General features: G+C 44.7%; 1 protein-coding gene across 2 annotated transcripts in view; it reads left to right on the top strand.

Annotated features, from left to right (window-relative positions):
• LIMK1 (LIM domain kinase 1) overlaps positions 1-18,870 on the top strand; it is a 183,424-nt gene that overhangs the window by 29,031 nt on the left and 135,523 nt on the right. For both annotated transcript variants that reach the window (XM_075335372.1, XM_075335371.1), the window contains exon 2: positions 11,289-11,385. In XM_075335372.1, coding sequence (XP_075191487.1) covers positions 11,289-11,385 — 97 coding nt within the window. The remainder of the gene's footprint in view (positions 1-11,288; positions 11,386-18,870) is intronic.

Genomic DNA, 18,870 nt, shown 5'->3' with positions numbered 1-18,870 from the left:
TCTTCCCGATTTGCCCTGGTGCGTTGGCAAATCGGGGTAATAAGGAGTTATTGGCAGCCCATAGCTGCCAATAAGTCCTAGATTAATCATGTCAGGCGTCTCCCCGAGATTCCTTCCATGATTAATCTGTAAGTGACAGTAAAAAAAACACACACACCCGAAAAAATCCTTTATTAGAAATTAAAAACACAAACACATTCCCTCATCACCAATTTATTACCCACAACAAAGCCCTCCTTGTCCGGCGTAATCCAGCATGCTCCAGCGTCGCATCCAGCTCTGCTACATGCAGGTGACAGGAGCAGCAGAATACACAGCCGCTCCGGTCACCTGCACGCAGCTAATGAAGAGAGCCGTGTGATCGGCTGAGCTGTCACTGAGGTTACCTGGATCCAGCGGTGGCCGCGGGTAACCTCAGTGACAGCAGCTGATCGCGCTACTCACCTCAGTTGGTGCATGGAGCTGACCGGAGCGGCGGTGAGTAGCGCGATCAGCTGAGCTGTCACTGAGGTTACCCGCGGCCACCGCTGCATCTACCGCTGGATCCAGGTAACCTCAGTGACAGCTCAGCCGATCACACGGCTCTCTTCATTAGCTGCGTGGAGGTGACCGTAGCGGCGGTGTATTCTGCAGCTCCTGTCACCTGCATGCAGCAGAGCTGGATGTGACGTCGGAGGACCGTGGATTACGCCGGACAAGGAGGGCTTTGTTGTGGGTAATAAATTGGTAATGAGGGAATGTGTTTGTGTTTTTTATTTCTAATAAATGATTTTTCGGGTGTGTGTGTTTTTTAACTGTAATTTACAGATTAATCATGGAAGGAATCTCGGGGAGACGCCTGACATGATTAATCTAGGACTTATTGGCAGCTATGGGCTGCCAATAACTCCTTATTACCCCGATTTGCCAACGCACCAGGGCAAATCGGGAAGAGCCGGGTACAGTCCCAGAACTGTCGCATATAATGTATGCGGCAATTCTGGGCGGCTGTTGGCTGATATTGTTAGGCTGGGGGGCTCCCCATAACGTGGGGCTCCCCATCCTGAGAATACCAGCCTGCAGCCGTATGGCTTTATCTGGCTGGTATTAAAATAGGGGGAACCGCACGCCGGATTTTTTAATTATTTATTTATTTATTTTACTGCACAGTATAGACACGCCCACCGGCTGCTGTGATTGGGTGCAGTGACACAGCTGTCACTCAGAGTGTGGGCGTGTCTCATTGCAACCAATCACATTTGCCGGTGGGCGGGGAAAAGCAGGGAATACGAGATTGTTTAATGAGCGGCCGGCTTTTTGAAAAAAGGAAAAGCCGCTGGAGCAGAGTGAACGCAGTGCAGCGCCGGGGATCGGTGAGTATGAGAGAGGGGGGGGACACTTCAGTCACTCGGGGGATTAGCGGTCACCGGTGAATCCTTCACCGGTGACCGCTAATCAGGACGCTACACAGACAGAGCCGCGGAGTCGCTGCAAAGTCTTCACACACTGAAACTTTGTAGCGATGCATGCTGCACAGCGGGAAACAAAGGACCTAGGAATGGTCCTGAACGATTTGTAGCGATCACAACTTCACAGCAGGGGCCAGGTCGCTGATAGGTTTCACACACTGCAATGTCGCTGGGGAGGTCGCTGTAACGTCACAAAACCGGTGACGTTACAGCGATGTCCTTTGCGATGTTGCAGTGTGTAAACCCAGCTTTAGGGTGACACTAAAATGACTTGACTGCAAAGAGCCAACATCATGTGTAGGGATTATTTTTAACATACAGTAATGCACCATCAGCTTTGGATACTAAACACACCTTTAGAGATCATAGGAGGGGCACAGTCATCTCATTGTGAGACCAAAGAGCTCCTGAGTCCTGACAGGTTCCCTTCGCCCAACTGGAATTTCTTTTGTAGTAGAGGAGGAAATCCATGGAGCTGAACATACAGTGCCTTGCGAACGTATTTGCCCCTCTTGAATTTTTCAACCTTTTCCCACATTTCAGGCTTCAAACATAAAGATAAAAGTTTTAAATTTTATGGTGAAGAATCAACAACAAGTGGAACAAAATTCTGAAGTTGAACGATATTTATTGCTTATTTTAAATTTTTGTAAAAAATAACTGAAAAGTGGGGCGTGCAATATTATTCGGGCCCTTTAAGTTAATACTTTGTAGCGCCACCTTTTGCTGCGATTAAAGCTGCAAGTTGCTTGGGGTATGTCTCTATCAGTTCTGCACATTGAGAGACTGAAATTCTTGCCCATTCTTCCTTTGCAAATAGCTCGAGCTGAGTGAGGTTGGATGGAGAGCGTTTGTGAACAGCAGTTTTCAGCTCTTTCCACAGATTCTCGATTGGATTCAGGTCTGGACTTTGACTTGTCTAACACCTGGATACATTTATTTGTGAACCATTCCATTGTAGATTTTGCTTTATGTGTTGCATCATTGTCTTGTTGAAAGACAAATCTCCGTCCCAGTCTCAGGTCTTTTGCAGACTCCAACAGGTTTTCTTCAAGAATGGTCCTGTATTTGGCTCCATCCATCTTCCCATCAATTTTAACCATCTTCCCTGTCCCTGCTGAAGCAAAGCAGGCTCAAACCATGATGGTTCCACCACTATGTTTGACAGTGGGGATGGTGTGTTCAGGGTGATAAGCTGTGTTGCTTTTACGGCAAACATCGTTTGACATTGTGCCCAAAAAATTTGACTTTGGATTCATCTGACCAGAGCACCTTCTTCCACATGTTTGGTGTCTCCCAGGTGGCTTGTGACAAACTTTTAACAACACTTTTTATGGATATCTTTGAGAAATGGCTTTCTTCTTGCCACTCTTCCATAAAGGTCAGATTTGTGCAGTGTACGACTGATTGTTGTCCTATGGACAGACTCTCGCACCTCAGCTGTAGATCTCTGCAGTTCATCCAGAGTGATCATGGGCCTCTTGGCTGCATCTCTGATCAGTCTTCTCCTTGTTTGAGATGAAAGTTTGGATGGATGGCCGGGTCTTGGTAGATTTGAAGTGGTATGATACTCCTTCCATTTCAGTATGATCACTTGCACAGTGCTCCTTGAAATGTTTAAAGTTTTGGAAATATTTTTGCAACCAAATCCGGCTTTAAACTTCTCCACAACAGTTTCACGGACCTGTCTGTTATGTTCCTTGGTCTTCATGATAATATCTGCGTTTTAAACAGAACAGACTATCACAGAGCAGGTGCATTTATACGGAGACTTGATTACACACAGGTGGCTTATATTTATCATCATCAGTCATTTAGGACAACATTGATCATTCAGAGATCCTCAATGAACTTCTGGAGTGAGTTTGCTGCACTGAAAGTAAAGGGGATGAATAATATTGCACGACCCACTTTTCAGTTTTTTATTTTCTACAAAAATTTAAAGTAAGCAATAAATATCGTTCAACTTCACAATTGTGTCCCACTTGTTGATTCTTCACCATAACATTTAAAATTCAAGGGTGCCGAATACTTTCGCAAGGCACTGTATGTGGAGTTGTGATGTGAATTTTGGTGTTGTTCACTTGATGGCATTCCCAAAATATTTGACATGCTTCGCAGAGGAGATGGCAATCTAGCTTAGTGGGAATTTAATAAGCAGACAATTCACTGATGTAGATAGGGAGGTTTAGAATCCGCTTTCCAGTCACAGTGCTTCTGACTATGTGAATCCACAGACGTGCCACAAAGTGCAATTGGTTCGGATTTAAAGGTTTATTTTTCATTTAATGTTTCTTGATGTGAGATTAACGGACTGTGGAAAAAGAAGCGCAATAGGGTCTTACCCCAATGGATACGGAGTTTGATATGAGCAGTTCTACTCACCAATGGAAGTTGTGACAGTCACAACTCCTATAAAAGCATGTCACTCCAGGTCATGGCAGCAGTCCCCACTGTGGCTGATAACAGAGAGTAGTAGAGATGGGTTTTCAAGCCGCGCCAATGACCAATGATCATGAAAGTTTAAGATTAATATTGCTTTATTTCATGCTCAGGTCAACGCGTTTCAGGAGACTCTGCTCCCTTCCTCAGGACAAACAGGCAAAAGAACATCAAATCTCTTTAATGTTATTTTGCCTGTTGTCCTGAGGAAGGGAGCTGAGTCTCCTGAAACGCGTTGACCTGAGCATGAAATAAAGCAACATTAATCTTAAACTTTCACGATCATTGGTCATTGGCGCGGCTTGAAAACCCATCTCTACTACTCTCTGTTATCTTGATGTGAGATGGTGTTTTAGTTGAAGATCTCTGATTATATTACTTCCACTAGTTTTTGGGAATGAATCAATTACCGTAAATATGTTATTCAAGGCTTATAGAGCCTCCACAATATTATATTTTTGTGAACTCTTTCAAATATATCTAATGCGGATGGGACAGACACTTTCCGGCCACAATATGTCCACATGGTAAACAAGGTTTATGTACATTACAAGAGAGAGATCATTTATGACTTCCGTACTACTTAGCCATCATATAGAAGATTTTGGGGCTTTGCTACAAATAGTTTGCTAGGGTCTTTTTATCAATAGGTATAAATCCATTAGTAAATGCATTGTTTATTGAAAATGAGATTGCTTTATATATGTAATTCTTCTTGCATACGTTGCTATATCAGTGTAGTGGGCCTTGTTTCTGTATAGTCAAGTGGTATGGCCCAAACAGGAGCAAACCCACACAGAAGAACAATATATGGGCCCAGTGTTACCAATAGCTCATCATAATGCACAATTCCCCCAGCTTTGGCGGTAGTAATGGGCCCTCTTACCTCTTGGGTCCCTTTGCGACTGCACTGGTTGCACCAGTGATATGTCCTCCCCTGGGCCCAAACATCAGTCTTATATAATGCATCCATGAGATAACGATGTATAAATATGGCTTTACTTATGCCACTCCTTTATGTACTGCAACCTCTGCTAATTGGGTTATTTTAGACTAAAACTGGACTTTGTAGAACATCTAAAGGAAACACAGCATTTAGGGAATACAAACTTCTAATATGAGCGCACGATAAATCAGGTTGAAGGCACTGAATATTTTGCCTCAGGTAACTGTCCTAAATGTTTAACCTTATATTTGTACCATTTGAATGACTACGTAAGTACTGCTAAAGCCTCTAGTTGATTGTATGGATGGACAAGACCCAGAATGCCTGAAGTAGCTATTGAGGGACATTATCAACTTTTCTATAATATTTTTCACCAATTATTGTATTAAAATTTTAATGTAAATTTTAGAAAAACATTTATATATAGCATCTTAAGATGAGAGCTTCTACATTTTGTCTTTCATCTCTTCAAACTTTAAAGGGAATGCCCGAGGTCCTTATTGGAATTTGAATCTTATTATTTGGGTCAACTCCGCTATTTCTCACGATGATTGCGTATGGAACTAATTAGTGTTACATGCTGATCCACACTACAGATTATTGGATGTTTACATTTTTAGGTGGCCCTTGTATGGTAGCCATACAAATAGAGAATGATTTTTAGAAGAAGCCCTTTAGGCTCTTGTCGTGCTGCCTTTCAGTTAGACTTCCATTGAATCGCAAGGTAAAAACAAAATGTGTAGCAAGTGGTGTAAATTTTCGCAGACTGCTCTTGTGTTAAAAAGTTTATTGCAGTTTGGCAAACATGCCAAAATGACGTTCTTTTTAGATACGTCAGGCCTGTAGGAGTCTATTGATAAATTTGTCACGTACAACAGGAACATTTCATGCATCATAATCCGAAGGTACATTACAAGCACGGTGTAATGTTAGAAAATGGTTAAGACTGAAGGATCACTGTAATTGCTCAATATATAAAATGTTTTTTTCCTAAAGATAAATGATTGAACAATATTGATTAGTCTACCAATCAGTCACAAGAAAATCGCTAAAGCCAGAGTCACACACCTGTAATACAACTATATTTTTGGGTCTTTATTATGGCTGCAAAACCCAGTTCGAAGATTCTGCTGACATTAGGCCCCTGATACATATTAGACTAGTGTTGGCCAAACCCGCTAATATTGACGGGCTCCACTGACAGTCTAATGTATATGGGGGCTCCAGAAGATTGATTGTTGGGAAAGTTAATTATCTAGAATGTCCAATTTCAGACTGCTGATCATGTATTTCTCCTGGAGATAAGCCGCCAGATATGTCAGTCAGTGGCTCTCTCATTGAGAATAAAGGAATACTCGGCTAAGCGAGTGCTCGTGCATGGGAGAGACTGCCAAAATAGCTGCCGGTCAGATGACAGCGATCTAATGTTTCTGGTGAGCTCTAGCTCACCATAGGGTTCAGCAGATTTGCAAAAGACCCGCAGTGTTTGAAAAATCTGCTTTTATCTTGTAGCATTACATGTACCAATTTAAGAATGGTGGTCTATCGCTATCACGTTCTTAAGGCCGCTTTACACGCAGCGACATCACTAGCGATGTCGCTAGCGATCGCACCCGCCCCCGTCGTGCGTGCGTCACGGGCAAATTGTTGCCCGTGGCGAACAATATCGCTAGGACGCGTCACTTGCACATACCTTCCTAACGACGTCGCTGTGGCCGGCGAACAAACTCTTGTTTAAGGGGGAGGTTCATGCGGCGTCACAGCGACGTTACACAGCGGCCCACCAATAGAAGTGGAGGGGCGGAGACCAGCCGCATTAACGCCACTTCAACCTTGTTGACGGAGGACGCAGGAACGCTGTTGTTCGTCGTTCCCGGGGTGTCACATGTAGCGATGTGTGCTGCCTCAGGAACGACCAACAACCTGTGTCCAAAACGAGCAACGATATTTGGGAAAGGAACGGCGTGTCAACAATCAACGATTTTTGCTGCTTTTAGGATCGTTAGCGGTCACTTGTAGGTGTCACACGCAATGACGTCACTAACGACGCCGGATGTGCGTCACGAATTCCGTGACCCTAGCGATATCTCGTTAGCGATGTCGTTGCGTGTAACGGGGCCTTTACTCCTAAAGACACCAGTCCCATAATGTATTGTAATATGAATAATGTCTTGCGTCTTTTGTAAACATTGTGGTATGTGAATTGTAGTGCAATGTGATGTTTACTTGTGTAATGTATAGTAATATGTAAGGTGTAATGTATAGCAGTGATGTAATGTAATGTTAATGTGATGTTTTGTAAGGAAGTGCTGCTCAGCAGCAAATGGCAGGTTCAGAGACAGTTAAGTGTTGGGACTAGCCGACTCTGGGAGGGGTCAAGTGAAAGTGACAGCTCATTCAGTGAAGACCTAGTAAACAAAAGTGATGGACTTGTAGTTGGTCAGTCATGAGGGTTGCATACAGTGAGTGGTTAGTGTCAAAAAAGGATAGGAGACAGAAAGCAAGATAGCATAAACCACAAGTGTGAACAGAGACAAAAGGCGTGACCAGCATTGTGACTGTAGACCAGTGGTCTCAAACACGCGGGCCGCATGCGGCCCCTGAGGCTGCTTGTTGCGGCCCACAGACCCCGTGATGATAGCGGCCCTATGCCGGGGTCGGCGCCGGCACGACTTTACTGCAATTGAATCCATTTGCGGTGCCGCGCAGAGGAGCTGTCTACGCTATTCCTATGGCTGCTGCCCACCAATCAGATGAAAAGAGGTGACGTTATACAGCAACGTCACTTCCTTGCATCTGATTGGCGAGCAGCAGCCATTGGTATAGCGCAGACAGCTTCTCTGCGCTGCACCGCAAATGGATTCAATTGCAGTAAAGTCGGGCAGGTGCCAACCCCGGCATAGGGCCGCGATCGTCACGGGCCGCAATAAGCAGGTAAGGTACGTGCTCATGATCAGGACCCGCTGCCTCCTGGACGTGGTGGGTCCTGAGCTGCGGGGCCGCAAGTCTCCTCCGTAGGAGACCGCAGTTGCCCGTGCCCGAGATCAGCGTTCGGAGCGCTGCAATCTCCTCGCTTGTGTTCTTATTAGGGAGGCCATGCGACTCTGCAGCAAAAATCAACATGCTGCGGTCCCTGAAAGCCGCACCGCAGGTCAGTTTTCACTGCAGGTCGTACACGCACAGTGGACATGGGATTTTTAAAAATCCCATCCACTGTACTTGTACTGTATATCATAGGGTTTTGGACGCAGCTGGAACATGCTGCATCCAAAACTCTGCAAACCCTGATTGTGAGCATGCATCCTAATAAGAGGGAACGGAGGAAAGGTGGGATTTTTTTTTTTTTGCATATTACTAAAGGATGGGCACAACACTGCAGGAAACAATACTACAAGGATGGGCACATTACTACAGGGTACAATACTACAAGGATGGGCATAATACTACTTGCACAAGGATGGACACAATACTACTGGTCACAATACTACTGGGCACAAGGATGAGCACAATGCTACTCGTCATAATACTACTGGGCACAAGGATGGGCACAATACTACAGGGCACATGGATAGGGGACATTACTGCAGCATGGGGATATTACTACAAGATGTTGGCTAAGATTACTAAATGATATGATAAAGAGGGACCGTGGAGACGTCTATGATAATGAAAAAATTGTCTGATTGGAATTGAATGCACAAGAACGGGTGAGGTTGTTCCAACTTTACTTTTAAAGGCAATGCTGAGACTGAGATATTAGTTTGTGAGCATTCTTTGGATATCTCTAAGTATTGTCGGATTTTCTCTGAATCAATTTGTGTCATTTCGATTCAGATTTGACACCTTTGATATTACCATCTGTGATATGCCATTTGGCAGTCCCTAAGAGCGTAAAAGGGAACAATGGCACAGCAGTATCTTTGGCAGCTAATAGTTTTTTGACACAGGTAAGGTGATCCTTGCTTCCTTTTTAAAGGGATTTATTAAAAGTTATATTTTAAGGTATTTTTTGCTGCATTTGATCTCACAAATTTCTAATACCACACCATTAGCTGGTTTCAATAAGATTACTATATGATGCTGCTAATTGCAAAACAATATTACAAGAAGGTGATAAAATGTAAAAAAAAATTCAAAATAAAGCATGAATTTTTTCTTGCCATTAAAAATGCTTTTTTTATATAAACTTAACAAAAAAGTGCAAGTTTGTTATAATAAACAAGTAAAAAATTCAAAAAAGTGACCACAGATGTATAGAACAAAACCATAGAATCATTAAAAATGTCACTTTGTCCTGCAAATAATGCGGCCCCTCTCAATTATTTTTTTTTTTATATATATGCGGCCCATACACCCAGCTGAGATGAGACCCCTGCTGTAGACTATTCCTCAGGCCTCCAACACACATCCGTTAAAAACACGCACGTCCGCGAGTCACGTATTTTTCCTGCGTGTTGCGTGTGGTAAGTACGTGTCTCGGGTACGTGCTGTCCACGTGTGTTCTCCGTGTGCTATCCGCGATAGCATACAGAGAACCGGTAATTTGCATACTCACGTGGTCCGCGCTGATGTCCAGGGTTCTAATCTTCGGCTAAAGCCCCGCCCACTCCCCACTGACGCTGCTTCTGGCCGAGCGGAGGGGCGGAGATTAGCGCCCGTGACAGCACCCCCACCTCCTTTACATGCTCATAACGAGCGGCGGCCGGCAGGAACATTTTGCAGCGGATGAATCTGCGGGGCTGGTGGAGGTGAGTATGTGTTTTTTTTTTTTTAAATTAATGACACGTGTTCTCCGTCACGTGTCACACGGAACCGCATCCACACTACATCCGTGTGGTACGGGTGTGGGCCGTGTGACACCCGTGCTGCCGGAGAATACGTGGACATGTCAGCGTGAGAAAATCACGGACGCACGTAAGTACGGAACGGACGCACGTTCCGTTCCAAAATACTTACGTGTGTCCAAACAATAATGAAAACATAGGTCCACGTGTTTCCGTGCCGCGGGTACATGAAAAAACTGGCAAACACGTACCGGCGGCACGGATGTGTGTCTTAGGTTTCAAAGAGAGTGGCCCCAGACAAGAGGAGGAGGATGACAGAACCCTAGCAGCCAGACCACTTAACCGTAAAGGTACCAGGTGGACCATAACTGGCGTGGGCGTGTGAATATAGTTAACCAATAAAGCGGTTTCCCGCTAAACGTCCAGGCGTGTAAAAGTTGGCTATGGTCATTATGGGACCCTAAGTAGACTGGATGTGGGACTGCAAAAAAGGTAAATGACCATCACGGTGTGTGCTGTAACGCAGGACTGGGTTGCTCTAGGACTCACAGGAGTCTGGTGGTAGTGTATATCATTATTATTATTATTTATTATTATAGCGCCATTAATTCCATGACGCTTTACAAGTGAAAAAGGGTATACTTAAAAACTAGTACAACAATCATTAACAGTACAAAACAGACTGGTACAGGAGGAGAGAGGACCCTGCCATCAAGGCGTGATCAGAAAAACAAGGACAAGACTGGGCAAGAGATGGGGCACCTGCCTAATCCTAAAGGCGGCGTTACACGCTACGATTTATCTGACAATATGTCGGCGGGGTCACGGTTTCTGTGACGCACATCCGGCATTGTTAGCGACAACGTTGCGTGTGACACCAACGTGCGACTCCAAACGATCGCAAATAGGTAGAAAATTGGTGATCGTTGACACGTCATTCATTTTCAAAATATTGTTCGTCGTTTGGATCGCAGCAGACATATTGGTACGTTTGACACCCTGCCAACAACGAACAACATCAAATCCACCGCCTTGGTTAAACAATATATCGCTGAATGATGTTGCGTCGTTTTTGAGATCGTTAAGTGTGACCGCTACAAAACGACCTATGAGCGATCTCGGCAAATCGTAACAACGATCTGGGCGTGTCACATCACTAACGAGATCGTTAGATAAATCGTAGCGTGTAATGCGGCCTTAACTCATTACAACTCAATGATGCAGATGACGATAAAAAGACATTGTGCAATAATTAAGGCCCTGTCACACACAGAGATCAGTCTGCGGCAGGTCTGTGGTTGCAGTGAAATTGTGGACAATCAGTGCCAGGTTTGTGGCTATGTAAAAATGGAACAATATGTCCATGATTTCTCTGCAACCACAGATCTGCCAAAGATTTATCTCAGTGTGTGACAGGGCCTTTACGCTCGTGTGTCACAAAAAATACCTTTGATAAAAGACATCTGTACCTGTACCGCTATAGTACTGTTTGGGGACAGTGAGGGACCTGACAGGTTCCATCTAATGATATTAAAAATGTATTTTATTTAGCAGAATATCATGGACTTCTACAATACAACTTTTTCTAGAAATCAATTAAGGGCGCTGTCTTTTTTAGAATGTATTCCTCTGGACACCATGTTTACACACTTTCTTCTCCTCTTATAGGTAATGAATTGCCAGTTTGTTCCAGTTGTGGACAAAGTATCTATGATGGACGCTATCTGCAAGCCTTGGACTCAGATTGGCACACTGACTGTTTCAGGTACGGTTACATTTCCCCAATGACTGGTATAGTAACTGTGAACTGTCTGGTAGGACAATCCTGTACAATATCCTAATAGAATTTAATGTTATGACAGATTTCTAGTGACATGTTTCAGGCGCCATTAATGGCGTTTTTGGAAGCATTTTGTTGTTGCTGATTTATATTTTTTTGTCCTTAAAAGAAACGTTAAACTGCAGTTTTAGGCTGAGCTCACATGTCCAGTAATCATCCGTTATAACCGATCCTGCAGCAATCTGCAAAATAATTGCACAATTTCTTTTCCATTTTAAAAAACTAGATTTTTACAGGATCCGTTTATTTAACATGGGAGTCTATGGAAAATGGATCCATTAACTGATTGCTATAAACACCCAAAAAATGAAAATAAGTCAAAATGTTTTGGTCAAAGGGTTATTTAAGCTGCAAGATTACAGTGAACGAGGATTGGTAAACCTCAGTTTTTCCCAGTTCCTGACATTTAAGGGTCATGCAGACGTCTGTGCAAATCAGTCCGAGCACGGAGCGCTAATGCATGGACGGGCTACGGCTCTCCCAACAACCTCATATATTTCTATAAGGCTGTCACGCTTGGGTCGGGAGAGCCTCAGCCGGTGCATACATTAGCAGTCTTTGCTCGGACCGATTGTCACAGACATCTACATGAGACCTTAATCTTAATACACATTCCATCTCTTAGATCAGTAAGGATTACTTCTAGCATTCAAGAATGTGAAACCTCGGAATAATAACACTAGAAACAATGGTGTATTTTGCCTTTATTTCTTTCATCACATTCCCAGTGGCACAGATGATTGCATACACATGATTAGTATTTGGTAGCATTTTCTTCAAGGTGTGCTCACACTACCATATAGTATCGGATACAATATGCTAATAGCACTCAGCTCAAACGCTGCTGTGAGCGTGCCGAGTGTCATTATACTGTACTCCTATTCCCTCGCATGTGAGAATTGGAGCACGGTTGAGCATGAGAGATTTTAAATTCTCCATGTTCTCCATTGCCTGTTTCGATGAATATTGGACTGCAGTCAGATGACATCCGAGTGAGTCTAATGTTTCATACGCACCCCTAAATTTGTATAGGTGCAAGTGAGCCGAGATACACTACCAATCACAGCAAGCTGAGATTTTTTTTTTTATCATGGCGAATCGGCATGAGAAAATAAATCGCTGATTGGCACTGCTCCATAGTATAACATGAGATAGCAATTGTCTAGGTTATATGCTGGGGACAGCTGTTGGGTGGGGGTGCCGTGTGTCGTACCTCCATAAGTCCTTTATTGATGAAGTTCCTTAGGCGGGCTTTACAGGCTGCAACATCGCTAGCAATTGCTAGCGATGTCAAGCGCGATAGCACCCGCCCCCATCGCACATGCGATATGTGGTGATTGCTGCTGTAGCGAACATTATGGATACGGCAGCTTCACACGCACATACCTTGTCAGCGACGTCGCTGTGACCGGCGAACAATATCTCCTTCAAGGGGGAGGTGCGTTCGGCGTCACAGTGATGTCACCGCGATGTCACTAAGCGGCCTCCCAATAGCAGAGGAGGGGCGGAGATGAGCGGGACATAACATCCCGCCCACCTCCTTCCTTCCTCATTGTCGGTGGACGCAGGTAAGGAGATGTTTGTCGTTCCTGCGGTGTCACACATAGCGATGTGTGGTGCTGCAGGAACGACAAACAACATCGTATCGGCAGCAGCAGCGATATTATGAAAAGGAGCGACGTGTCATCGATCAACGATTTTTTATGTTTTTGCGATTGGTGATCGTCGCTCTTAGGGTTTATATGCTGCGATGTCGGTAACGGCGCCGGATGTGCGTCACTAACGACGTGACCCCGACGATATATCGTTACCGATGTCGCAACGTGTAAAGCCTGCCTTAGTATAGACCATCAATGTAAAAGTCACAGACAACACATTTCAGCACTGATATCTTGGCACTGAGTTGCTATTATTTACAAAAATGTCTGTTATTTGGCAATTTATAGTTTTGTTATGTGAACGCATAGACTTACTAACTGAGCACTCTGTGGTGGTATGATATGTACACAACATGGAACCATTGTTGTGATTGTCCTATTGTTAGTAACGTTTTACTAGCTGCATTTTTTACATTTTTACCCATAGCCTGATTTTCTGAATGACTTTCCATTTCATTCCTTCCAAAAAGAGGAGGGACTCCTTATGTAATGTTTTCTCCAGAGACTTTCACAGACATTAAAGAGGTTTTGCGGTTTTATTTAAATAATGCTTCATCATTGAATTAATGACAAGCTGCTAATACTCCTCATATTTCAGCTCTGCACTTTTTTTTATTTCACTGCTGGAGTGGTGATTTAAGTCTAAAGGGCACTTTACACGCTGTGATATCGATAACGCTAGCGAGTGTACCCGCCCCCGTCGGTTCTTCGTCACGGGCAAATCGCTGCCTGTGGCGCACAACATCACTTACACCCGTCACATGGACTTACCTTTCCTGTGACGTCGCTGTTGCCGGCGAATCGCCTCCTTTCTATGGGGGCGGTTTGTGCGACGTCACGCGGCAGCCGTCCAATAGAAGCGGACGGGCAGAGATGAGCAGGCGGAATGTCCATCCCACCTCCTTCCTTCCTCATTGCCGGTGGATGCAGGTAAGGAGATGTTCGTCGTTCCTGTGGTGTCACACATAGCGATGTGTGGTGCCGCAGGAACGACGAACAACCAGCAGCATGCACCACCAGCGATATTATGAAAAGGAGCGACGTGTCAACGATCAACGATTTTTGACGTTTTTGTGATCATTCGCTCCTTGGTGACACATGCTGCGATGTTGCTAACAACGCCGGATGTGCGTCACTAACGACGTGACCCCGACAATATATCGTTAGCAATGTCGCAGTGTGTAAAGCACCCTTTAGTCCCCAGCTCCTTGTATTATACTCCCCTTCGGTATCTTCATCTTTTATCACCGTCACTCCTGTCGGTCTTCTCTAGTTTGTGACCTGCCGGCTACTCCATTGCTTCATGGAGAGAGCTGTAGGTCACTCTTCCCTGCATGTCTATGAGAGCCTCGTTCTGGATTTTATAGAGTTGCACTTGGAGCTCGTGATGAAACTTCTGGCGGGTCAGAAATGACGGTCACAACATGGGACTGGAGTGACGCTGAAAAAAGATGAAGACATCATAGGGTAAGTATAAGACCGGGGCAGGGGACTTAGATGTAAAGCACCGCTCCAGCTCTGGAATGGTGCCTTAAGATACTATGTGCTATCAGTGAATGAGAACATTATGAAGCTGCAAACTGAAACAGACCTAGCCCTGTTCTCAGACGAAAGCGGATCCAATTCCATTTAGTCTAGACAATGCTCTGAGCTAATCAGCCTGGAGTCTAGACTGAGCAGTGTAACATACTTCCAGTGGGGTTTGTGCAGGTACTGCTGTTGTATAGGTTGTTCAAGACTGTGATATTGATGACCTATCATTAGTATGGGACTTCAACATCTAATGAGTGGGAGGTCATCAGGGAAGTTTATCAATATCTGATAAGTGCGGGGTCCGACAACCACACCGTTGTTACATTTTACATTGTTTATTGGACCTTCCAGATCCTTCAATCTTGAGTCTGATTATGAGAGTTCGTTCACATCGGTGTATAATAAATCAGCCCTATTTTAATCCAGAAAAGTTGACAAGTGAAATCCATTTGGTATTCCATATGTCATGCGAGCGTGTCTTTTTTTTCCTCACCTATCATCCGTATGACGTGCGTTTTTTTCTTAGCTGTTATTATTCTACCATCATGTACAGGACCAGTTACTGTGTTCTATGCTACATTGGTGTGAATGCAATCCAATATTTTATCGCATTGATCTGAGCAAACCCTGATAATCATACTCTGTCTCACATAATAGACACTAGGTAAGCAACGTTGTGTAGATAGGTTGCACGTGTCCAAATAACATCCACATGAATGATGTCAGGACACATGATTTTCCAGCAGAACATTTTCCAGAGCATAATATCCCCTCCTCCATCTTGTCTTCCTCCCATACTGAATCATGTTTTCCATCTTTTCCCCGGGTAAGTGCTGCACACCCACCTGGCTAGCTACGTAATATTAAGAAAAAAAACCATGATTCCTCAGACCTGGCCACCTTCTTCCATTGTTTCATGGTGTGGTTCTGTTGCTCCAAGACCTAATGGTGCTTTTTGAGGTGGCAGGCGCCAGCATGAAAGCTATGACCAGTCTCCTTGTTGCCTTTTGTTTTTTGTTACATTTCTTTCATAGCCAATGTCAATTCTTTGTACAGTGTGTTGGATGAGACGAGATGGACTGTGCCGCTGTCACCAGGCACATCAGTAAGTCTTTACCATCCATGACCCTGTTCCTGGTCCACCAATCATCCTTTTTTGCATATTGAGAAAATCCCACAAGATTTTGAGTCTTTAAGTCATCCAGCGGTCACGTTGGGTCCCTTTTTGAAGTCACCCATGTCCTTATGTTTGGACATTTTTCCTCCTTCCAAGACATCTACATCAAGAACTGACTTCATTTCCAGCCTCATGTATTCTGTACTCCACCTTGACTGGTGCCATTGTCCTGATTACTAACTTCGCCTATCACTGATATATTAATGTTATGACTGATCAATCTATAGGATCAGATAACTATCAATTACAGGGGAAGATGTAAATTTGTATATTACAGTTAGGTCCAGAAATATTTGGACAGTGACACAAGTTTTGTTATTTTAGCTGTTTACAAAAGCATGTTCAGAAATACAATTATATATATAATATGGGCTGAAAGTGCACACTCCCAGCTGCAATATGAGAGTTTTCACATCCAAATCGGAGAAAGGGTTTAGGAATCATAGCTCTGTAATGCATAGCCTCCTCTTTTTCTAGGGACCAAAAGTAATTGGACAAGGGACTCTAAGGGCTGCAATTAACTCTGAAGGCGTCTCCCTCGTTAACCTGTAATCAATGAAGTAGTTAAAAGGTCTGGGGTTGATTACAGGTGTGTGGTTTTGCATTTGGAAGCTGTTGCTGTGACCAGACAACATGCGGTCTAAGGAACTCTCAATTGAGGTGAAGCAGAACATCCTGAGGCTGAAAAAAAAGAAAAAATCCATCAGAGAGATAGCAGACATGCTTGGAGTAGCAAAATCAACAGTCGGGTACATTCTGAGAAAAAAGGAATTGACTGGTGAGCTTGGGAACTCAAAAAGGCCTGGGCATCCACGGCTGACAACAGTGGTGGATGATCGCCGCATACTTTCTTTGGTGAAGAAGAACCCGTTCACAACATCAACTGAAGTCCAGAACACTCTCAGTGAAGTAGGTGTATCTGTCTCTAAGTCAACAGTAAAGAGAAGACTCCATGAAAGTAAATACAAAGGGTTCACATCTAGATGCAAACCATTCATCAATTCCAAAAATAGACAGGCCAGAGTTAAATTTGCTGAAAAACACCTCATGAAGCCAGCTCAGTTCTGGAAAAGTATTCTATGGACAGATGAGACAAAGATCAACCTGTACCAGAATGATGGGAAGAAAAAAGTTTGGAGAAGAAAGGGAACGGCACATGATCCAAAGCACACCACATCCTCTGTAAAACATGGTGGAGGCAACGTGATGGCATGGGCATGCATGGCTTTCAATGGCACTGGGTCACTTGTGTTTATTGATGACATAACAGCAGACAAGAGTAGCCGGATGAATTCTGAAGTGTACCGGGATATACTTTCAGCCCAGATTCAGCCAAATGCCGCAAAGTTGATCGGACGGCGCTTCATAGTACAGATGGACAATGACCCCAAGCATAGAGCCAAAGCTACCCAGGAGTTCATGAGTGCAAAAAAGTGGAACATTCTGCAATGGCCAAGTCAATCACCAGATCTTAACCCAATTGAGCATGCATTTCACTTGCTCAAATCCAGACTTAAGACGGAAAGACCCACAAACAAGGAAGACCTGAAGGCTGCGGCTGTAAAGGCCTGGCAAAGCATTAAGAAGGAGGAAACCCAGCGTTTGGTGATGTCCATGGGTTCCAGACTTAAGGCAGTGATTGCCTCCAAAGGATTCGCAACAAAATATTGAAAATAAAAATATTTTGTTTGGGTTTGGTTTATTTGTCCAATTACTTTTGACCTCCTAAAATGTGGAGTGTTTGTAAAGAAATGTGTACAATTCCTACAATTTCTATCAGATATTTTTGTTCAAACCTTCAAATTAAACGTTACAATGTGCACTTGAATTCTGTTGTAGAGGTTTCATTTCAAATCCAATGTGGTGGCATGCAGAGCCCAACTCGCGAAAATTGTGTCACTGTCCAAATATTTCTGGACCTAACTGTATGTGGAGTTGTCATGCCGGAATTCTAGGGATGCCGGCGTTCCCCTGTACCTTGTGCAGTGCATTTGCTTCCCTCCTCTCTGCCGTCCATGTAGAGGGGTGGTCCCTGGCTTCGGTTCCTGGTGTAGGCCCACATAGTTGACGGCTCTGCTGCCATCCAGGCTGCAGGCTCTGCACATGTTGTGTGGGAGTTCCTGCTTTACAGCCTAGGGGTTGCGTGCGCACACTTCCTAGTCTTTTATAGGGAGGTGTGTGAACCCTGCTTAGGTGTTCCCAGTTTATTGCTGGGAGGCAACAGCTATTTAAGACTCCCCCCCCCAATAGGAGGATGCAGAGCATTTTGCATCATTTTGCATGTGTCTTGAGATGTGATTCCTGAAGGGCTGGTGTCTTCTGTTCCTGAGTCCCGTATACTAGCAATCCCCCTGGACTCCAGCCTGGTCCTGTGTGCTGTATTTGTGTTCCTGCTGTGTGACGTACCCTGATATCCTGCCGTGTGACATACCCTGATATCCTGCCGTGTGACATACCCTGATATCCTGCCGTGTGACATACCCTGATATCCTGCCGTGTGACATACCCTGATATCCTGCCGTGTGACGTACCCTGATATCCTGCCGTGTGATGTACCCAAATTCCTTCTGTGTCCTGTGAATAAAGTCGTGTTTTATGTAACCTTAAGTCTGGATGTACCTGCTGTGCTGACATCACTCTGCGGTGGTCCACGCCTGTGCCTACATTGCTCTGTTGTGGTCTGTGCCTGCTGTACCCAAAGTCCTGTGTCTGATGACTTCTGCCCGATGTCTGGAACCTAACCCAATGTCCATGGTCTGTGCCTGTGTCTCGACCAGGGAGGACGCCGTCGCTGCTGCGCTCTCGCTAACACTCGGGTTCGGCGCTGCTGCGGCTGCTGCTCGGTGGCTCGAGCGGTGGGCCTGATCCGGGGACTCGAGCGGCGCTCCTCGCCTGTGAGTGAAAGGGGTGGTTGGTTTGCGGGATTTAGTCCGTGACGCCACCCACGGGTCGTGGTGAAGATGGGCACCACCGCTGCTGGTGACGGGGATCCCGGGAGCGATGGTAGGGAGCAGCAGGGATGTTGTTTTCCCCCTCCGTGGG

This window comes from Anomaloglossus baeobatrachus, chromosome 2 (genome assembly GCF_048569485.1).
Source record: "Anomaloglossus baeobatrachus isolate aAnoBae1 chromosome 2, aAnoBae1.hap1, whole genome shotgun sequence".
In the NCBI taxonomy this organism is placed as follows: Eukaryota; Metazoa; Chordata; class Amphibia; order Anura; family Aromobatidae; genus Anomaloglossus; species Anomaloglossus baeobatrachus.
The sequence above is the reverse complement of the archived record's forward strand: the minus strand, read 5'-3'. Positions and strand labels throughout refer to the sequence as shown.